The sequence below is a fragment of the Anas acuta genome, chromosome 2, assembly GCF_963932015.1.
Source record: "Anas acuta chromosome 2, bAnaAcu1.1, whole genome shotgun sequence".
Lineage (NCBI taxonomy): Eukaryota > Metazoa > Chordata > Aves > Anseriformes > Anatidae > Anas > Anas acuta.
The window spans coordinates 18,226,882-18,249,903 of record NC_088980.1 but is presented as its reverse complement, the minus strand read 5'-3'; the positions used below and the strand labels follow the sequence as shown (position 1 = coordinate 18,249,903).

Below are 23,022 nucleotides of genomic sequence, written 5' to 3'. Positions count from 1 at the left end.
CACATTTGCTTAGTTACACAACTTGCCTTCTCAGCAAGTGCTCAGAATATATTGAAAACCTCAGAAAAAACCTCCAGCAGCTTGTGTCACTATAAAAATGCCACACAGTCAAGTTGGGGGAGGTTGGAAGCTCCTGCTGAAGAAAATCTATTGAACTGTAAATAAAATCAAAGTTATAAGAAGCATTTTAATGTTGAAATGTTAAGGAATGTCTGAGATGACATGCTTTCATACACTAGTCTTTTGTTTTATTTTGTTTTTAAAACAAGAAGACAGTGTAGGATGTTTTGTAACTAAAGAACATTATAATTTCCCTTAGTTTATAAATACCACAGTAAAAGTTCTGCTCTCAGGTCTGCACACCGGGTCTCAACCTGAGCTACTTCTAGGGAGTTCCTCAGAATACCATAGCGAGGACCTACAGTTCTGAAGATATAGGTTGGAGAAAGGCTGCCCTGTAAGACTAGTTGAAGAGTTGCTTATGTTATTATTTATTATCTTTTATGAAGGAACAAATCTATCAGAATAATTGAGTTTATTCATGATTTTTCTTTAGTTATAACGACAAGCACACGTTAGTTGACTCACAAACATTACACCTTCAATTACTGGCATTTCTTGACCGTATAAATACAGATTCTGTAAATTTATTTTACCAGAGCTAAAGGGAAAGAACATTATCCTTCCCTGTGTACTTTAAAAGGTTTTCATTTTAATACATTTTTCCATAATCATTAATGTTGATATAGGGTCTCATAGAATACACATCAAAATAAGTGTGGCCTAGTTGCTTGTCCTAACTTTTGGAATACACAATCACCAACTTTGCATTTTCATAAAGTTAGCACTGATGAAAGGGAAGATCCAAATCCAGATCCTCAGCAGAACTCAGCCAAATGGTCTAAAAAAAGATGAGACTGAGGCAGTGGGAATGCATGCTGTTTTCAAGTCAAAAGCTGCCTTTTTATTTTAAGCCACAAAAAACATCCATGTTTGGTTATATTGCATTTCTTAAGAAATCTTCTTGTACTTCATTAGCAGATAATGTGGCATGTTATTAAGTGATTATAGTCAGCGTGGCTTTGTTAAAATATACAGTATGATTTTTTTTGAGTAAACAGTAAAGGAATTTCATATTTTTCGAAACCACAGTTTTCTTTCAGCTTATTTTATACCTTTCAAAAATAGACATTACTGCTTTACTGCAAGTTAGAAACAACAAAATACACATTCCTGCTCACCCCAAGCTTTCTGAGTGCATGTCATAGACAAGTTTAAGATGCACAAGAAATATAACTTAGAACCACTGTGAAGTCTTCAAGGTCCTTTCCGGGCAGATTTATGAAATTAACTAACGCACATGAAAATCTGGCTTTTAATAGTTTATTTAAAATGCTTGACACCATCCTCTTCTGCTGTCAGATATTATGAAGTCACAACAGCTGCTGGTGGAAATAATTGAAATAATACAGAAAAAGCTGTGTTCTGAAGTAAAGGTTAAGCAGTAAGAAAGAAAAGCATATTTTCTTTTTATGGAAATAATTGCTGTACACTATGTCAATATCATTTCTGCCTAGGTCATGACTCACACAGTAATATATTGTTTTCATTCTAACTTTACACATATAAAAGCAATCAAAACACATTTTTGTACTTTAGTTGTAGATTTAATATAGTATTATGGTGTTATTTTTTACATCAGAATACCAAGCTACATGTGGTATCCATATTGCTTGAGTTCCTATATTATTATAGGCTTCTGCTACAAAATTTGTATTTAGTAACAAAAAATGAATACACAAAATGTTATGTAGAAGCCAAGCCATTTAGAAATACAATCGTTCAAGCTTTTAAGTAAAGCACAACAGCTCTTTAATAACTAGACCAGAAGCCATCCCACCCTGAAGTTGTATTTACCAAGCTGTCTTCAGCAGCCAATTATTCCACTTAGTTTTTGCTACGAGGGAAAGAAGTGCTCCAAACATACAAAACAGTATTTCTTATGCTTTTTGTATGATATTTATAGACATTTTAGTAGTTGATAAAAATTACAAAGAAAAATAGATTAATATCATGTTCATATATTTGAAGTCATATTAAACATTCTATTTGAAAAACTTGTGGATTACACAGATGAGAATTAGCTATATGTAACAATTTTTATAAGAAGCTACATCTTTATGTTAGTTGAATATTACCTTCTTCTGAATAGTTGAAACTTTCAATTTCTTTTTTCAGCTTTGTGCTTTTTTTTTTTTTCTTGGAAGGACAGGGGTATAGAAGGAGAAAAGCGGCAATATCTGAAAAACAGTCCTTACTTATTTGCAATGTAGATAACTTTATGCTTCTCAATTACATCTATGTCATGCTCCAGTTGTTTCATCTGTGATTCCAGCTTTGCTTTATGCAACTTCTTGGGTATGGTGTCTATTTCTACCGAAAGACACTGAAATTCATGATGCACTTCCTCCCAGTTCTTTTTCAGCCCCTAGTGCCATCAGAAGAAAAGGAAATACATGAGAAAAATATATTTCATTAAGAATAGTATGCACATTGCATAAGAATAATATGCAAATTGCATTTTTTTTAATTACCTTTGATTGTCACAGCAATGTTAAAACAATAGATAAATATATGAATAGTGTTTAATCATCTTAAATAGTTGGACTAAATCAATTAAATGCTTAAAAGTCAGGGTAGCTGCAACAGAAATAATTTTGATTCATTTTGATATAAGGAATGATCTTCAAAAAACCCTGTGCTTTGGAGAGAAAAAATTAGTCTTTAAGAGGCAATAACCAAGTAATCATCAAACTAGCCAATGAAGGAGGAGCTACAAAAATTAGAAACCGACAAAAGTATGTCAGTGTGACTAAGAGTCAGCTCCACAGCCTACCAGGAACTCAAGGAAGACTCTACACTTCGTTTCCAGTCCTGTGTATCTTCAAGAAAAAAAATGTATAAAGTTAATAAAGAGTGAAGCTTCCTTATGCTATGTAAGAGACTTTCTATGCTGTTAATAATGTACAGGTAGGCAACTTTAAATGATCTATTGTATTTAAATCTAGTATGCTCACTGAGGAACTTCTAGGGTTCATAAAAGCTCCTCCAAAACTCATGTCACTCCAATTACTACTTTTCTCCAAAAAGCAACAGGAATTATTTTACAAACCTCACCACAGAAACCACTTCCCTCATAAACAGCAACCTTGCTGCTGCAGATACCACTGCATCGCACATGGTCCTACTGACCTTAAGAGATCACAAGAATACCAGTGCTTGGAAATCCAGCCCAAACTCAATGGCATTCTCACTCAGTTTGCCTCACCACCAGCTTCTATTCCAGCAACTGAGACCTTCTTCAGACCATGGGCACCTAACTGATCTCACAGTATTTTAACTGTTATGAGCTATTTTAAAGAAATTCTAAATAATTGCATTCCTTCCCTAATCTACATCTACAATAACATACACATGCAACTTCTTTATCATTTGGACTAAGAAATGTAGCTGTCACTGACCCTATCACCAAAAATTTAAACAACTGCCACCTTTCTGGAGTGAGGCTACACAAAGAACTACTAAAGTACCTGCCACATATAAAAACCCAGGACTAAAACCCTGCCTCAAACAGACAAACAAAAAGCAATAATCTGAAACATAATAAAATTTAAAACTTTCCTTTACATCCTCACAATTAGTGCAACACATGCTCTTACTTTCTCTCCTAAAGAGGATGACCAAAATCTGCACATCCTGTATATTGCCTATACCACAGGAGTGTAGGTTACTCAATGCACAAATGTCCTCATGAAAACTCTGTGCGTGTACTTAATAATCACACCTACTATAAGGAATTCATGCAGCAGTCAGCAAGCAATACAATATGGCTCTTGGTGAGAGAACACTTTTCCAAAACAACTTAATTTTTTTGGCTCTCAGTTTTGTTTCCTTAAGGGATATCACAAAATATCTTCAGAAATGAAGAACTGAGGTTAATCTCCCAGGAACTCCATTTTCAGCTCTCCTCTGTGATTCAGCTGATACACTGATTTCATGGCACACTGTGATTTCCAAATTCAGGTCCTTCTTCTCCACTAGTCATCTTTTCTCCCAGACTTGATTATTACCTTTCTGAAGTTCAATTTACAAGAATTATTCTTAATCCTAGCTTTGAATCTGTTGCTTCCGTTTTAGATCTCAAGGACTGCTGTTCCTAAAAACTTGTCTGATTTGGTCCACTGTATGAATGGATTTAACAGGAAAAATGCCCTTTCCCTGCAAATGCCTACTAAGCATAACATACATTTTAATATGAACTAATATTTGACTAATTCAAAGCAGTGTATTTGTTGCACAGAAATTCATATTTTTTTGTATATTCATACCAGGCATTGACTTGGTGTTCCCTACAAAGGTTATTCCAACATTCTTTATGTACAAATGCCTACATAAATTTAAAAACCGTCTCAACACATGAAAGAAGACCAATGTGCAAGGCTGTTTATTTACTGTCTTGTAATGCTACTTGTCTTTTAATCTAAGGCTGTAAAGCATTTATATAAGGCTTCTAGTCTACCAGGCATAAGGTATACTTTACAGATATATCATCATGAAAATAAATACAGCATTTCTGATATTTTGAAAGAAAAGTCATTCATAACTTTTTGAATAATTCTACTTTCTCTACATTAGTAAAAACTGGTTTGGAAATCGTTGAAAACAGTGGGGTTAAAAACACATTAAAACATCCACTCATCACAACTTACTCTATCCCTGTAGAGTGAAGAGATCAAAAGCAGTTCAAGACTCCCTGTGTAAAAATCTCCCTCACAGCTCCTCCAACAGCAATGTAATATGCTGACCACTATTGCTCTGGGCTAGACCACAAACTGAAGATCTAACTCTATATAAGGAATTCGAATACATGCTGGATCAGTGAGAAATATGTACTGCATTTATCAACATTCTCTTTTATTCTCATGAAAAGTTCAACCAAAGTAAGCATAATGGATATGTAGTTCAAAAATGTTGGCACAAATTACTTCCATTTATTTTTGTAGGTTTATAAGGCTTGATTTTGTTCTCAGACATCTATTGCCACATATTCTTTCAAATCAGATAGTGCACATGTGTTCAATAGCAATGTCAATTATTTTAAAAGACCAGATTTCCCATATGTCTACAGCTGAGCACTGGGTAGGAGTCTCATACCCTGAGGACACTAATTCCTCCTGGAGATATATCTGTGTGAGTCATCTGGCCCATGGCTGAGCACATTTTTGAAAACTTTAAACAAAAATACTGATTTAACAAAAATAGTCTCTCCCTTTTTTTAATTAAAAAAAAAAAAAAAAAAAAAAAAAAGATTTCTGCTCACTCTTGTATTTTAATAATAAAGAACATAATTTTAATCAAACAAAATCAGAACTGTGAGCATCTGAACTGACATGCCTTCTTTCACACATATTTTGGCTGCACAGCCAACTTGCTGGACCATCATATTGTCCCATGCCTTCCTCACCGTAACAGTATCTTCATCTTCCCCCTTGCTGTTATATTCCTTATACTGTGGCCAATGTGATACCCTCACTTCTCTACCAGCTAACCTTTGTAAGTTAGACACTGGGTTTTGTCTCTAGTTATTCTGCTGATTATTTTTTTTTTTTGTGGGAATTTAGCATCTTGGAGATGTCAATCCACCTGCTAATTTGCTTCAGATGCCTGCCAAGATCCAAAGACATTAAGGAACAGACTGACAAACAGATACCATAGTAATGTAAGCCTAATTTTCATAGGAAATTTGGCTAAAAGTGGTTATGAGAAATTTCATTTTAAAAATTGGATATAATTTTAAAATGTTTATTTTCTCTTTTTGTCTTCCTTTTTTTTAACTTCTCTATATCTTTTATGGCATTATTTCATTTTAGAAAGACTTCTACAATAAAAACTTTCTGAAAGACAGTATACAAAAGAGCTTGACAAAATAGAATTTTGCAGTCATTGTTCCACATATATATTGCAGTTTAATTCTGTTTGCTGATTTTGCCACATTTAAAAGCATGGCCTTATATTTTACCCAGTGAGGTTACAAGATGAAGACAGAAACTGCCAATAAATGTAGCAATGATGATATACATCAGGAAAAAAAAATCGTGATTTATATTTTCTATGATTCACAAGTAGAGAGTCAGAACTGTCTCCAGACCCATATAGGTTGTTTTCTGCATTTCTTTAAGTTTCACTGAAATTGCAAGTAATTAAAGAGGACATGAATCTAACAGAATTTAAGTACCTGTAAAACAAGACTAAAACTATAGATAGATAGCTCCTTTCAGCTCAATTTGCAACTGTTCTATAGCTCCATCTAGTGAAAAAGTAGGTAACTCGTTTGCCTTGCTTAAAGATCTAATTTTATTATTCATATTGATTTACATTACCACATTAATCTTATATACATGTTACTAATTACACTAAGTCAAAATATGTACCTGTAGAAGATTTTCCCTTTCTTCATCAGATAACTGCTTCATGGCTTTTTTCTTGAGACACTCCAAGACCTGGGTCTCATAATCTTTCTGAGCTTTCTTTGTTTCTTCAGTTCTCTGTGTCACATATTTTGGTGTAATGCCATAATCCTAGAAGTTCAAGAAGAAGCATCTTACATGTGCTTTAAAGAAGCTTTAAAGAAGAAAACTTGCTTTAAAGAAGAAAACAAAGACATATCCGTGACCTATACTTTTACAAAGACAGCTTGAAATGGAATTTTGTTCCACTGAGCATAAGATTTTAAATCACTATGTTTTTAGAAATATGAAATGTAATTCTCTTCATAGTCTGAGAAAGACATATAAAGAATTCCCTTCTTTATTTTTTTTCAAAACTTCATAAGAGAATCCAGAAACCAAAACATGTATTTATTCAAACTGATGCTTGAGTGAGGAGTTTGAAATTTGTTAATGACAGAAAGCTAGTTTACATTTTACGTGGTGCCAAGTCCTACTGTCTGGAATGCACATTCCTTGGATACTTTCTTTGAAACGTCTTCCAGTATCCTGTTTTTTGCTGAAACATTGCATGCCACAAAAGATACTGAACAATGTTAACAAGATAGGAATGACAGACTATCTCATAATGGATATGGCAGATTTGTGTCTCTGGGAGGAACAATAATTTCTGAATATCCCAGATGCACTTGGGGTACAACTCTGTTTTGACTTATCCTTTATTGAATGTAGACTATCTAGCTCTCTCAGAAGGCACAAGAATCTACCTTGTTTCCACCAAATGCTAAATGATTCACAAATCTTTTAGTGTAGGGTAGCACTTTAGGTTAGCCAAACAAAGGTATCACAAGGACTGCCTGTTCACGTTTTTGCATCTGCTGTTATAAGCTATGTCATATGTCATGTCTTTTTTTGCATAACACTCAGTCATGAATGGACTGTTGAGCTTGGAGACAACTGACATTGAAGACATGCCAGTTCTCTCAACTCTTTTTTTCTTTTTAGTGTTTTCTCCCATGGGGTCCTGCTTCCTAGTTCCCTGAGGAAGCTGATGTCTGCTCTCCTGAAGTACAGGGTCTGTACACTATCACCTGTCTCCCTGAGGAAGAGTGGATCTTAAACTACTTAACGGCTTTACAACCAAGTTTACCACTGATTATCACACCACTGACCAGTTCTTCCTGATTTGCAAGTAGCAGAATTAGAAGAGCATGGTCAATAGTTGGCTCATTCACCATCTGTGTTAAGGAGCTGTTGCTGACATGCTCCAGGAACCTTTGCATTGCTTTCATCCCATTGTGTTGGTCTTTCAGCAGATATCAAGGAGGGTGAAGTCTTCTATGAGAACGTCTGCTTGTGATCTGAAGATTCCCTCAGGTTGTTTAAAGACATTCCATCCAGTTCCTCACCTGACTAGATGGTTTGGAACAACCACGCCTGTGATGCTTACTGGCCCTTCCTCTGATTCTGACCCATGAGCTCAACCAGCCTGTTGCCAATTCCATAGAAGAGATCCATAAATTTGAACCACTCCTGCAGCCAACAGGCAACCACTTCTCTTCTTATTCATAAAGAGTTAGCACGCATGCATCCATCCACAAGACTCCAGGCAGAAGAGCTTCCCACTACGTCTCCATTATTCTGATGATGTTAACTCTGAACCTGCACACAGAGCTCTAGCTTCTTCTGTTGCTTTCTCAGATTGTGTACAACTGACACGTGAGGTGAGCCCTCTTCCAAAGAGTTTGATCTGTCCTTCCCACCTTCTCACTCCTACTACCCTGCCCTACGTACTTATCACCCTGACCCCTGTTCCTTGATTGAACTGTAAGCTTTTAATACCACCTCCAGTTAAAAGCTCTTCTAACGAGGTTAGCAAAGATGTTGTCAACAACATCCTCACCCCGCTTTGTCCAGTGGGTCCTATCTCTTTGCCAGCATCTCTGAAAGACTGCTGAGTGAGTAGAAGTTGAAGAAATCGAGTCCAACTCTTTGTGCCCCTATTAGTTACTCCCCGGGTTCCCAGTGCAACACATCTGTTATTGCTTTAGCAGCATCGTTCTGCAAAATTTTTGCTGAGAGCATAGGCAAGTCACAACTCTAGTGCCAGTGATTTCTCCTTGGTGAATTTCAAAGGTCTACCACAAACAGCAGTGGTATTTAAACATCTAATAGAAAACCATAAACATTTCATAGGAGAATGCAAGAATCTAAGAATAGGCATTGATACTTGTATTTTCACTATAATTTCATAAAACTTACCTTTTTCTTAATATATTTTGGAACAAGTCCTGAAGTTTCAAGCAGATATTTGTCTCCTTGTCTTCTATCAACATAAATAGGTTGAGGCTTTTTAGGCAATCCTGTGATAGCAGCAACTGCATTTGTATTTATAAAATTCTTTTTACTCTGAATTCCCATAACTGGGTGATCTGTCCTCCGTGGGACTGATAATGCAGGCAATTTCTTACTATCCTGTTCTTTTTTTCCTGTGAATTAGGCATGTAAACATTCTCAGTGATAACCTTAGAGAGCTTTGCAGTATAATGTTACTACATTTTTGAAGAGAGAAAATTTATGTGCAAAATTACATAAAAACAGAAAGCAACTGTATCTACACTGAGAGGATTGATGGGGAATGTACTATAATGGAAACTAGTATGCTTGTTGGGAATAAGAGAAGTTACATAGCTTAGGAAATACTGTGCTGTTTTGTAGATGAGTTTTCATAGACTATGCCACTCATTACCTCTTAACTGCAGTAGTATGAGACTTATTTAAAATGTAAGTAGAACTACTTCTACCAGAGATGCTCATTATCAAGACCCTGAGAGCACTAGGAGACCCTAACCAGTCCCACCTGGTGCATCCACCCCACAGCCATAGGCCCAGGAGATCCATTTCAGCTCAGCCCTGGGCTGTCAGTCTGTGGCTTAGCTACCTCGCAGGTGTGCCTGCCCTTAGCCCTGCTCCTGAAGAGCTGTGTGGTATCAGAGGGTGGACCTGGCCTGCTACCCCACCTTGCTTAGGCCATTGATAAGACCCATTTTCATCACCACCCTGCTCTGCTTGCACGCCTCTGCTGTGCTGGGTCTGCTGCTGTAGGTGAGATCACTGCCCAGCCGGGGCTGTAGTCACTCTTAATTCCTGGCTCACCTTCCCTTAGGGAGTAGCCCTGTTCTCACTCTTCCATAACACTCATAAACAACTTCTTGCAATGCTTTCTCCAGAGAACACAAGAACCCTTACCTTTTCAGCGTAATCTTTTCTTCAACAGACCAACAGAAGGTCAACAGCCTCCTGAGTTGTCTCACTTCAGGTAAATGATAAAAGACAATTCATTCCCCACCTTATTTCCCAACAGATATAGCCCTAACTTACGGTCGTTATCAGAGGGAACTCAGAAGAATCTACAATAGTTTGACTCACATTGTCTGAGTTCGTGTTCTTCTTTGACAGAAAGCAAGTCTGTAATATCACATGTGACAGCTCGTTCCTGCAACAGCTGGCTTCCTGATACTGGCCCTAAGAACCAGCACTTTTCTGGGGTTTTTACAACCTGGTAGCTTGTCATAATTTAGTACTGCAGGACACAGACTTAAATCTGTTTCTCAATGATGTTATTTTGGAAAACAGCATCTCAGTGAACACCTGCTCACCCTTACCTGCAGAACACTTGCTTTGGGAGCCCCTGCTTCTTCTAGAGCCAGAAACAGAGTTTGCTTAAAATGAATGTCAGGGCCCAGTAATAAAACAAGATTCAGCTGAAGATTAGGAAACATAGTTTTTGTAGGGAATTGCTGAATAATCAAACTCTAAAGGAATGACATTCTCCCAGACTTTAGGGAAAAAAAAATCAATCTTTCAGCTTTGTCCTTGCAACCTACTTTTTAACTAGATGGATCAAACTCAGTCTTCAAGGTGGCACAGCTATCATAAACAAAACACCATAATCCCACATAGATAACTGGATAGGTTCAAAAGTCTCATGCTTTGAAAGAGCTCATTAAGCAATGTAACTTTTCTGACTAAAGTATGAGACTCCATCCAACAAAGGTATAAGAACTTTCTGAGTTAATGATGCAGTTCCTTCTCAAGATCTCTTAGGATCTAATCGTAGTTATGAAATTACTAGTTTGGATGGAAGCTGTGATGTGTCATAGTCATTTTGAGGTTCTGGTACATTGACTCCAAATGCAAACACCCAAGCGCATATTGCTATTATGAAGTTCTGAGTCAGCAAGTTGAAACAGAAATATTGTGAGCTGCTTTTCTGAGAAAAATGGGTCAGAATGCTCAATCTCAAAACATAGCCAGTTCGTAGTAAACATAATTTTACAATAGAAATACTTGAAAGGAACCTTATGGACTGCTGCAAGTTACAGGTGAACTGGTTAGATTTCCTGTGCTCATCTAAAACACTAGTGTAGTAATTTAACTTCTTGAGCTTGGAAACATTAATGCTCAGATGCCATTAGGTATTACATTCCGTAGAGTGAATGCTGTTCAACTTTCCTGAAAAAGTGACGACCTAAGTAGAAACCACTCAGGATGCCTACAGGACCTAAGGGAACAAAGCTTACCTTAAGGTTCTGGTAATCTGTATTGTCTGAGGCATTAAGCCTCCAAGGCCTCCTGCGATAGTCTGTATTTTCAGTGCTAAAGTCATTTGTAAGTACCATGCAAATTTGGGTGCTGACTCACACATTCTCTTAGACAGCATTTTTTAATAGAGTACTTCAAGTTCTTCTGTTTTTTTTTTTTCCTTTTTTTTTTTTTCCTTTTTTTTTTTCCAACCTAAAAACAATTTCAAGCTAAAACTTCCTGATTCAGTTACAAGTTCTGACAGCAATGTACTTACAACTCTAGCAGTACTAAGGAGGTCATTCCACCCTTGCAGAGTTGGCCATGATGCTGAACATAAGAACTGCCAACTCCTCATACCCAGAATTATGGTTTGTGCCTGAAAATAGGATGGTGGAAAACTGGTTCTTTGCAATAAAATATTCCATTTTTTTATTTCTCTAACAAGCAGCTCTGAAAAAAAAAAAAAGTTCTGTGCTCTGAACACTGCCAATTTAATGGTACAAGATTAAGAACCAACAGTGAATACTGAAGAGTAAAAGCTCTATGTTGGTGATAACATCAAGACAGACACACATACCTACTTCATGTCTTCAAGCTCTAGAAACAATTAGTTCTCTTTTAATATGCCTGTTAATATTATATACTTTATTATTAATGATCAGTTGCAGGAAAGAATGACATATGAATCTAAATTACATAATTGTAAATTGAAACATCAGCAGGATAGAATATACCATCAACAAATCTTCAATATTTAAATAGCTGCAGGCAAAAGAGAGATAATTTTTCTTTATATTTCATCCAGCTTTGTACCATGACAGAAAATGCTCACTGTATTTACTAATCACATATGTAATCTCCTTTTTGCTTCTTTTAGTGTTTTACGCAATAAATAAGAGAGAAACATTTTTGTGAAATAGCAAATTAATTTCAGCATCATAGAGGCTATAAATGGAACAATGGAAACCAACCCAGCTTACAAAAATCATTTAAAATTAAATAAATTAAACAAAACAGATCCTCTATAACTATTATTTTCAATATTAATATTAAGAATTCCAATATAATAAAAAATGCATTGCCTTTCACATATTTAAGGTATGCACTTACTCGCTGGTAGCTTGGGTTCCTTTGAATGTTTCTTCAGAAAGTTTTTTGGAGACGGCACCGCAACTTTTGCTGGCCCCATAGTTTTCCACTGAGCTTTACTTTTCTCTATTTCTTGTTTCACAGACGGTCTAAATGTTGATATATACCTTTGATGTTAAACAATAGGCATAAAGAAGTTGAAGGTCAGAAAATTATTAAAAATACCTCTTCAAAGATTATACATTTTTGCATTAGTTCATGCCAGAAGACTGAGCTATTTTGTTTTGTACTCTCCCAAACAAAGGCCATCATCATTCATATAACCTCTATCTTAAAACTATGCTCAGCACCACACTGATAAGTTGTACTTCTGATTCTGAAGCTAGCTTGCTTCTTCCTCCTCCTCTTGTGTCTCCAAGGCCAGTATTATCACAATTTGGCAAACAGTTCCTGTATCATATAAATACTGAACACAGACATTCTGAAGCTCAGCACTGCTTTGAATGTTGCTTACTAAGTCTGACAAAAACATGAATTCTTTATTTTTATTAGGTTATATGTTACACACTTTGGTCTTTGATTTTAAACTACATTTTGAAAAAAATATTAATTTACATGGCTTTTTGTTTTGTTCAAAAATGCATCCTAAATATGTAGCTGTTGTGCATCTACATGAAAATATTAATCATGAGCCTACTTTGTTGGATTTTGTACATTTGAAAATCTGTAGTCTGAGGGAGATGCAAACACCAACGTATCTCATGTTTCAGAACCTGCAGTTGCAGTAGGACCTTGCGTAACAGTAATTAAACATAACAGAGGAAAAAGCTCAGTTGGCTTGAAAAGATACGAGATCTGTATTGATAATGAGAACATTCAATGTTTCACTCTGTGGAATGAAACGGATTTTAGAGGTACATAAAACCTCATGCTTCAGGAAACACTTCAAACATTGTTGAGAGCTGGACAGAATGTCCTTGAACATCACCTTATCTTATTAATGTCCAGCCACTGCATCACTGTCTCAGTGCTCCTGTTGAACCATTTGTTATATGTTATTAAAAGAAACTTGATACACAGCAAACTCTGTAGTTCTTAAATGGCACAGACCTGAACCACGATCCTGAACTATTGTCATCTGTCATGGTTTTGGCATTGACTTAGAAGGCTAACATGAAAATTACAGCAGCTCAGACATGAAAAAACGTATGCACACACTACTGTTTTGGTGTCGTGTTGCATATGGAACTGAATTTACCACTTTAATCAAAAGTTTGTAAACATGCTGCAAAAGAAGCCAAATACTGATCATTAGCTGATCAGCAGTGATTTGCCACCATCTGAAACATTGCTTGCATGGACACTTTCCTGAAGAAGCAGAACTCATGAAGTTAAGGCTACCTCAGTACATTCTAAAATCTAGTCATCTTTAGGAAACATGTCATTTTAACTACATACATAAGATTATATATAGTTCAAGAAATACCCTATAGTTATATGGAAGGATTTTTGTGTGTGTGTGTGAGAAATTCTTGGCAAACAGCCATATTTTTAGGCATGAACCTACCACATTCAGAAACTACTGTCTACCTCACCGTTTGGATATGTATCCACATGTTAGATAAAGGTAGTGACTTTATGATGATTTACTTATTTTGAGAAGTTTGACCTATTAGCATGCACACTGTCTTGAAAAGGGAAAGATAACAAGAAGGTATTGAGCTTATTCCATACTGGCATAAAGTTTAAAGCTGTCTTTTTACAATGCCATTTGAATACAGCTATAGACATCCTCTTTGGACAAAGAGTTGTGACTGTTACATGTTTTGATGACTGACATATGGCCAAAACAGTAACTAAATGGTGTCATACAGCAACAGTAGATGGTTAGAGAGGGCTGCAAGTAAGAAAACATGGTTATGGGGGACTTCAGAATCTTAATCCATTCAGCATTTGATAAGGGGAGAAAAGACAATATATTTATGAAAAGACAGTTAGTTCTTTAAGCCTCCCCTTGGGATATCAGAGTTGGAGAAAATGAAGATGCTTGCCCTGATTTCATGAACAGTACCCAGCCAGGTGAGAATGAAATAGATACGATCTCATTTTTAAAAAGACCCCAGATTTTGTATGCATTAAAAAAAAATGTTCAAGTCATGCTATTAACCAGTTCTGACACTGTTGTTACCAGCTGGGTACATGGCACATTGCAAACATGCCAAAAAGCAGGAGGCGAGGTGACAAAATGGAAATCAGTGAGATGGGAAGGGGATTTAGTCTGACTGTGTACAACCCAAAGAATCCTTTGCCCATATTGAACCTAATGGACTATGGTCATACAGTATCCAAATCCTTGAGTGGAATTGTAGAGGACCTGGTGTGCTGCTTGCCTTCCATAATGTTGTTTCACTGCACTCTGCCCACCAGAGGCATCCTTCATTCACAGGGGAAATCAAAAAGGGCGTACCATGTATTTTTTATATGGCATATCAAAGTTCAGAACTAGAAATCTGGCAAGTCTGAACACTTTTACCTGAAAACCATTCAGATGTTGTGCCTTTGTTCTAACAAATGCCACAGATATTGCTATTCATTTTACAGCTACTGAGTTATAGCCTGGGTTAACATTTCACTGAAAGTGCTACGTCTAATGGTGTTCTTCCATAGAAATAGCATGAACCTGAAAATACAACATGTACATCAAATATGAGCTTTACAAAAACCCTCGGAGGATTAATACTAGGCGGGCAGAAGGCATTTTAATGCTTTTAAGGTAAGGGGTGAGAAGGAAGCGAAAGAAATGATGTCAGAAGATGCACCTGACGCATGAGAATGCAGGTGTGACACAGAAAAAAAATAAAAAAAAGAAAAAGAGCTTTTCAGCTGCTCACTGAAAAATCATTAAAAGCTGAAACAACAAAGATGTCACGCAATTCCTGTGCGTGGGACAGATGGCTTCGCAGCTTCCTTGTCATCAGGCGAGGTGGCACCAAACTGAATCATCAGCGGGCTGCAAACCCCCAGCTGCCAGCTGGTGACTCACCAAGAGGCTCGATAACACCGCAAAAAAATCCATTTTTTTTAAAGTTACCTTCAAAAAACTTCAAATTTTTAAAATTCCCTGCAAAAAACTCACTGTATTGTTATTATTTTTTAATTACCCGCAAAATACAGCGATACAGCGCCTGGCCCGAGCCGAAGCTCTCGACCCCACGTACCTGGGAGGCCTGGCGGGCGGCTCCTGCAGGCGGGGCAGGAGGTTATAGATGCTCTCCGGGGCCGCCATCTTGTGGCGCGGCGTCGCGGCCGCGGTTGCCCGGGAAACGCGTTGCTAGGCGACAGCGCACCGAGGGGGCGGGGCTACGCCATCGCTTCCCCCGCCCTCCCCTCGGCGGGTTGCGCATGCGCGCTTGGCGGAGGTGAAGCTAAGAGCGGCGCGCGTACGCCCGGACTGAGGGCGGGCAGGCGGGGTGCTGAGGGGAGAGCGGGGTGGCCGCGCATGCGCGGTGTGAGCGTGGAGGGGTGGGGGGGCGGTACGTGAGGGGCCTGGCGGCGGGCGGGGGGGGGGTTCGTGAGGGAGGGGGGTGGCGGCTGTGGCGGGGGGTCCTCGTCGCGGCCCGCCGGGGCTGCCTTGTCTTTTTTTTTCTCTTTTCCAGACCTCGCAGCGCCCAGAAGCGGGCGTGGCCCCTCCGTGCCGGCGGACAGGACTCCTAAAGCTGCCGCAGTGCCCTGAGATAATGTTTTGGAAGCCTCCCGTGGGTGGGAGTGCCCCACGGAGCGGGAGCTCCCGTGGGGGTTAAGGTCTGTCCCCAGCACGCGCTTTGTGCCGCCTCAGTGAGCATTTATTGCCGTGATCGGGGGGGTGTGAGCCACCCTGCCACCTCCAGGGGCTCTGAGGGTTTTGTGTGTGGTGACCTATGGGCTTCTTCACCCGTGGGTGGCTTTCCTTGGGGAAACGAGGTGGAGTGTGTGAACGCAGGTGACTTATTTTTAGCATTTTGGTCTGTGGGAGGGTTGAGGTTGTTTACTTTAGGAGTTTTTTACTCTACATAAAAATTCCGAGGAAAGTAAAAGGATATTTTTTCTGTGTTAACATTTTTGAAGCATGGTTATTACTTATCTTGACCTGCCTTGAGGTCTTCAACAGCTGCCAACCACCTCTCCCTTCCTTGGGCTCCGCAGTTTAACCGTACCTCATGTCTCTGCAAACTTTGTGTCCATACCAATAACTATGACAATTTTCACTTGAATTCTTGTCATTGGTTGTGGCTGTTAAAATTTTGGTTATCTGCTAGTGATACATAGATGCCCTCAGCAGTCTGAGTGGAGGGTTGAGGTGTATTGTCAAAACTTCATTGGAGGTATGGGTATAAGCACTGCTTCAATAAAAATAAATAAATAAATAAAGCAACACAAAAACCTGTTGGTAGAAGTAGCTGTAACTAAGGGTGGTTGGTTTGGTGCTGTAAGCCGGTAAACTCTCCTAGACATGAAGTCTGATTCAAGATGTTGATATGTTACAGCATAGCTTTGCCACTGGAATAAGAGTGGTTGCGAGCGTGTTTGCATGTATACTTCATGTGGGTGCAAAATTGGATTAAACTGCAGTAGGTTAAACTTTCTGAGCAGCTGTAGGTTAAACTTTCTGAGCAGCTGAATAAAATTCCCTGCAAATTTCTGCACCAAACTAACTGAGTTGATTTCAAACAGTCCTTTAGGCTGCTTGTAAGTTTATGTAAACATGGCAAGCATGTAACCAGAGAAATCTGTTTCTAGTTCCTTTCTTGTCTACAGCTCTCATGTTGGGTGTTTTAAGTTCCTATGTTGTAGATTGATAAAGCAGTCCAGATGTTACATCCTGCAGCTGTATAGCATGTACTGTACCTGAAAGGGAATCTGTAGTGCATCTAGACACGTAGACAGGTTGCTATGTTTGGCATGATTTGTATGCCCATAGTTCATAAATAAGGTTTGAAGTGATTTCTAGGTTGAAGAAATAAAATCACTAAAATACTGCCTCTAAGTCTTTTTTGAATCCTGAACGTATTTACATCTGGAAGTTTAAATACCTCTTTCTGGCCCTGTAGCTCTGTATGTTTGTACTCACTGTAGTGCATTATGATTACGGTATGGCTTTATAATGATGCTGATTGTCACAACTACTCTTCACAGATTTTTTTCTTCTGCATCTACACGTTCTGTGGCCATCTTTACTCTGATTTACACCTTGTAATTACAGCATGCTTACTGTGTCACAGCGCAGGGTGCAAACACAGAATACAGTGATGTTTCAGGCACTGGTTTGCAAGCTCATCTCTCCATGCAGAAGTGAGTGAGTGGAAAGATTTAGCTGATTGGAAGTGCTTTGACTTTGTAACATAAGCTAATAGATCAGTAAGACTAAAAGACAGATCTAGGAACGTAGAGCAGGGAACATCTGGAAGCAAAGACTTTTTGTGGTTTTCTCTTACAAAACCTGAGCTTCTATCATTTTTGGAGTTGGAGTGACCTGTGTCTCTGGAGTCATTTGATATTGCCCACTGTGATAGGGAACAGCAGGGTTCAAGGACTCTGGTAACTGTAAATGTAGTTTAACCCTGAGTAGGTCTTTGGAAGATGGTAGGTTTCCCACTTTGGTGCTCACCTGCCTTCTGCAACTGTAGGCCTGCTTCTGCTCTGAGCAGTGCTAAAGCACTGTTGGACTGGAGGCCGTCTAGAGAAATGGCTCTGAATGGCTGAAAGATTTGTAAGTTTATAGTGAATTCCTTCATTTGTTCTATTTAGTCTGTCCTGATTAACACAGAAAAACACTTCATCATTAAAAATTATTTTTCTGGACAGAGTAGCTGGTATATAAACAAAAAACAAACAAACAAAATCCACCAACCATTGTGAAGCAAGTAGCTGGGGTGCTTGCAGTTATATTGAGCCTTTAAAATATAGGTACTAGAAATTGCTGATTGCAATTTTAGTTATGTGTTATGGTATCAGGAGGGAATAAAAAGTGCAACTTGAAGCTTAGTCAAGTATTTCTGTCATGCATATTGTAACGGCTATCCACTAATGCAGTCTTAAATAAGTAAAAGCATTGTTTTTACGTATGTTACATTTTAAAAGAATTGATGAATAACCCAAGAGGTGAAATTTTACATCTAAAATGATATTAATTTCCTTAAAGAATGTTCTATGTTGTTTTTCTTTAAACATTTTGTTCATGAACAGTGAAGACATAATAATAACAAATTTGTTTGCCTACCTACACTTGAAAAATGACTCGGGAGCAATTTTCTGTGCAAATGCATGTGGATTTTTTCCCTGAGCCCTCCTCTCCTATTGAGATCTTGAGTCCTTCACCCTTTGGCTCTAAATATCACACACTTACCATGTTCTGCAACTCCAGTTGATACTGGCATTGATTTCTGTAAGCAAACAAAGCAATGTATTGAGAGTGTCTTGCTTAATCTGTGTTGAGGATGCTGCTTTCCTAGTGATTTTTTTTGATAGTAGAGTGTCTTCATGATGTTGTCTGTTTCTCTCTCCAACTTTACACCAAATACACCTGACAAAATTCCATTATAGGATTTCTTGACAATTCACTTGGTCTGTCATCCCATCAGAAGAGAACTGGATGGAATTCTTCCAGCCTTGCTGTTGCCCAAGTGTGTGAGTTTTCATTGCATTTAAGAGGGTATTGCAATTTTTTAATTCCTTTTTTAGAAAGGAAATAAGACATCTTGGAGGTAGGAAAAGGCAGTATTCACAATTTTCTGATTACACAAGAGTAATTAACCTTTGTTATTTGTGAATGTGTACTTCTAAATAAGTCTACTAGCAGAAAAGCTAATTGATTTTGAATTCCTATGAACAATATTATTTGCAGAGAGTATTGTAGTGTTAGGTTTGGATATCTTTATTTAACCTGACAATATGGACTGCTTGAAGGTGGATTTGTCAGTGGAGGTGAGCTGGAGCTACACAGGAGGGGGGAAAGAATGGTCTTATGTACAGCCCTGGCACTGAAAAAATCCTAACTGGATTTGTGTTTTCATTCTTGTTCTGAATTTTATATCCTTTAAGGTTTTTTGTAGATGTTTGCTGAAGGACTAATTGATATATTTTTTTTTCTTTTTGAAGCAATTAAGTGGATTGTCAAGTTGGCTTGAAAAAAGAAAAAAGCAGAAGATGTTTCATGTTAAGTATCAGCCTTTGAGACTGATAGCCCAAAGCAGTCTTTCTGGCATGTGTTTAAAACTGATGTTTTCAAGACCTGTAGCGTTTGCACAGATATGGAAGTCGTGGTTCTCAAGCCATTCTCTTGTTGGAAACAAAAATATTATCCTGATGGGGCCTCCGGGTGCTGGGAAAACAACAGTTGGGAGAATAGTAGGTCAGAAACTGGATTGCCCTGTCATAGATATAGATGATGATGTCCTTGAAACAACCTGGAATATGAGCGTGTCGGAAAAGCTGCAGGATGTTGGTAACAAGCAGTTTTTAGAGGAGGAAGGAAAAGCCCTGTTGAAGTTTTCAGCATCTGGAAGTGTCATTTCCCTTACTGGGTCCAATCCGATGCATGCTGCCAGCATGCAGCATGTGAAGCAAAATGGAATCGTTGTGTATCTGGACGTGCCCACGGCGGTCATTATGAGCAGGCTGAAGTCGATGAAGGTGGATCGCATTGTGGGCCAGGGTCCTGACACTTCTCTCAAGGACATCCTTCAGTTCAGGAAGCAGTTCTACAAAAGGTGGTACGACGTCCGCGTGCTTTGTGGAGGGGATGTGGCAGCAGAGGTCGTGGCAGAAAAGGTACTTGATGCTGTGAAGAGATACCAAAACTCAGAACTGGAAACTTACATTTCAACTAGGTCTAGTAGGTCTGGAAGGAGCACACAAAAAGACACTCACAAGTATTTCAGTGATGTTGTTATTGAGGGCTTAGCCCCCGATGGAGGACTCTTTGTACCTGAGAGAGGACTTCCAAAATTCACTGCTGAAGAGTGGCAAAGCCTGATAGAAGCAACGTATGCTGAAAGAGCCCAGGTGGTACTCGAGAGATGCATACACCCTGCTGATATCCCTGCATCGAAACTGCGAGAAATTATTGGCATTGCTTACGGAGAAAACTTCTCTTGTTCTAAAATCGCCCCAGTTAGGCATTTGACAGGCAATCAGTTTCTCCTGGAGTTATTTCATGGACCAACAGCTTCATTTAAAGATTTTGCCTTACAGATGATGCCGCATATGTTTGCATACTGCATTCCCAGGAGCTGCAATTACTTGGTTCTGGTAGCTACTTCTGGGGACACAGGGAGTGCTGTCCTGGATGGCTTCAGTCGTCTCCATGACATTGACAAACAGAGAATTGCTGTCATGAGTTTTTTTCCTGAGGATGGAGTAAGCCCCATTCAAAAATCACAGATGATTGGCTGTCAGAAGGAAAACGCCTGGTCCATAGGTGTCAAATCTGATTTTGATTTTTGCCAGACTGCTATAAAACAAATCTTCACCAATTCTGATTACACTGGCTTTCTTACAGTAGAATATGGCACAGCTTTAGCAGCAGCAAACTCCATAAACTGGGCACGCCTGCTTCCTCAGATAGTTTATCATGCCTCTGCATACCTTGATCTTGTTCAGCAAGGTATTATCACCTTTGGAAGTCCTGTAGATGTTTGCATTCCTACAGGGAACTTTGGCAACATATTAGCTGCTTTGTATGCTAAAATTATGGGAATCCCTATTAGAAAATGCATTTGTGCTTCCAACCAAAACAATGTTTTGACTGACTTCATACAGACGGGTAGCTATGATTTGAGGGGAAGAAAGTTAGTTCCCACTTCCTCACCAGCAGTAGATATTCTGAAGTCCTCCAATCTCGAGCGGTACTTGCACTTGATTGCCGATGGGGACGGACAACTGGTGACACAACTGTACAGCCAGCTGGAAAATCAGGGCCACTTTCAGCTGCAGAAAGATCTACTCGAAAAGCTTCAGCAGGACTTGGTGGCTGGCTGGTGCTCTGAGGACGACTGCCTCGCTGCCATTCACTCTGTGTACAGCACCACGGGATATATTTTGGATACACACACAGCTGTTGCTAAAGTAGTTGCAGATCGATTGCAAGACAGAACTTGCCCAATTATTATTTCATCTACAGCTCATTATTCGAAGTTTGCACCTGCTATCTTGAGGGCCTTGAGGATTGTGGAAATCAAACAGAACCCATTAAGTCAGCTTCACTTGCTGAGTTCTTACAGCCCTCTGCCTCCAGTCCACTGGGGCCTGTTAGAGACGCTGAAAAAGAATGAGAATGAGCATCACCAGGTCTGTGCTGCTGATCTGAGCGTGCTGATGTCCCAGATAGAGACCTTAATTCAAAATCATTTTATGAAAGCTTTCTGAGCAACCGGTCAGACATCCACTGTGTCAATCGTGTGCTTTAGCCAACTGCATGAATCACAGAATCATAGAATTAAAGTCACCATCCATCTGGCCTGTGTCCAGGCCACAGCGTAACATCTGCAGGGTTACATTCAATTGTCTTCAGCGGTGTTTTTAAGTAATGCATGTGAGGTTTGTAGCAGTGCTGAAGGGTTTTGTATTGAGAGGGCAGAAGCCTGGAGTACTCCTGTGCAGGCCACACGTACTAGAGACAGCAGCTGTGCAGGCTTCCCTTGGCAGTGCTGTCCCCTTCACAAGCCTGGAGCATTCTCCCCTGAAGGCGGAAGGTAATGAAGTCTGACCTTTCTGAAACAAGTAGCTGTCGTTTTGTTGTGGGAATGATGTGATCACTTGCCAGGGGGTGATTGGTTAAACTCTCACTTCGCTTAGGGCACCGGAACATAATATGATAGTGATGATGCTCAAATGTTGCTAATGAGGGTTGATTTCGCTGTGAAGATTAAAGTATACTTGTATTATTAATCCCTGAACCATGCAATTTGACTATATGTTATCTTATATGGTGTTTTTGTGTGTGTGTTGTGTGGCCAACATTTATGCAAAAAGTCGGATTATTTGGGTTTTCAGATAGCGTGGTGGGTTTACCCCTGGCTAAACCCCCACGCTGTGTTTAGCCAGGCAGCTAAACACAACTGCTCTCTCACTCCCCCTCCTTAGATGAGGAGGGGAAGAAGTAAAGGAAAGAACAACTCACAGGTTGAAATAAGGATATTTTAATTAAAGGAAAAAAAATTATTAAGGAAAGATTATTATTAATGAAACAATTTAACTTAAGGGAAAAAAAGGGAAAAGGGAGGGGGAAGGGGAAAAAACAAAACAAATAAAGGCTATGTGGAAGTGCAGAGGAAAGAAATTACTCTCTACTTCCCACAAATGAGTGATGCTTGACCACGTCCTTGAAGCAGGGCCTCAATGCACGTAGCCGGTGTTCGGGAGGAGGACCGATGTTTTCACGAGAGCCCACCCCTCCCCTCTTCTTCCTGTTTCCACCTTCTATTGCCGGGTGTGATATGATGTGGTATGGAATATCCCTTCGGTTGGGTTAGGTCAGCTGCCCTGGTGATGTTTCTCTTCTCACTTTTTTGGCCACCCCCTAGGAGGGTTAGAGAGAGACCTGATGCTGTGCCAGCACTGCTCAGCAACAGACACAACACTGGGGCGATACCACTGCTGTTGCAGCTACAAGTGCAGAGCACAGCACTGTATGGGCTGCTGCATAGAAAGTTAACATCCCATCCAGACCCAGTGCAGATAGTACCCCCCCCCCCCCCAATATTCTCCTCTATAAAATAGAATCCTTCCTTCAATATTAATAATTTTTGAGATGTGACTCTTCCTCCAATGTACTGTGATCTTTCCTAGATCTCTTCTATTTCAA

The 23,022-nt window shown here is 39.1% G+C and overlaps 2 protein-coding genes across 10 annotated transcripts; one reads left to right on the top strand and one right to left on the bottom strand.

Moving 5' to 3' along the window:
* Window positions 1–938: 938 nt before the first annotated feature.
* Window positions 939–15,632, bottom strand: ENKUR (enkurin, TRPC channel interacting protein). The gene is made up of 5 exons (XM_068673702.1): window positions 15,401–15,632; window positions 12,204–12,349; window positions 8,769–8,995; window positions 6,492–6,638; window positions 939–2,488 (listed from the first exon to the last, which is right to left on the bottom strand). Exons 1-5 carry the CDS (start codon window positions 15,466–15,468, stop codon window positions 2,315–2,317), a joined length of 762 nt encoding a protein of 253 aa, XP_068529803.1. The 5' UTR covers window positions 15,469–15,632; the 3' UTR covers window positions 939–2,314.
* On the top strand, window positions 15,600–22,106 carry THNSL1 (threonine synthase like 1). 9 transcript variants are annotated; one of them, XM_068673693.1, is made up of 5 exons: window positions 15,600–15,622; window positions 15,839–15,983; window positions 17,422–17,510; window positions 18,762–18,841; window positions 19,317–22,106. In XM_068673693.1, the coding sequence occupies exons 3-5, from the start codon at window positions 17,423–17,425 to the stop codon at window positions 21,582–21,584; spliced, it is 2,436 nt and encodes an 811-aa protein (XP_068529794.1). In that variant the 5' UTR covers window positions 15,600–15,622; window positions 15,839–15,983; window position 17,422; the 3' UTR covers window positions 21,585–22,106. The 9 variants fall into 9 exon arrangements, with proteins under 9 accessions (XP_068529794.1, XP_068529793.1, XP_068529795.1 ...); XM_068673692.1 differs by lacking the exon at window positions 15,600–15,622 and adding an exon at window positions 15,670–15,690; XM_068673694.1 differs by lacking the exon at window positions 15,600–15,622 and adding an exon at window positions 15,695–15,715.
* The last annotated feature ends 916 nt before the right edge of the window (window positions 22,107–23,022 follow it).

Bases quoted from the DNA above. Each gene is read 5' to 3' on its own strand.
- ENKUR (XM_068673702.1), bottom strand. From the start codon at position 15,468: ATGGCGGCCCCGGAGAGCATCTATAACCTCCTGCCCCGCCTGCAGGAG. The intron at 12,350-15,400 runs GTACGTGGGGTC...TTAACATCAAAG, and splicing joins CCGCCCGCCAGGCCTCCCAG to GTATATATCAACATTTAGAC. The intron at 6,639-8,768 runs GTAAGTTTTATG...TTGAACTTCTAG, and splicing joins CAAAATATATTAAGAAAAAG to GATTATGGCATTACACCAAA.
- THNSL1 (XM_068673693.1), top strand. From the start codon at position 17,423: ATGCTTACTGTGTCACAGCGCAGGGTGCAAACACAGAATACAGTGATG. The intron at 17,511-18,761 runs GTGAGTGAGTGG...ATTCCATTATAG, and splicing joins GCTCATCTCTCCATGCAGAA to GATTTCTTGACAATTCACTT. The intron at 18,842-19,316 runs GTGTGTGAGTTT...TTCTTTTTGAAG, and splicing joins CCAGCCTTGCTGTTGCCCAA to CAATTAAGTGGATTGTCAAG.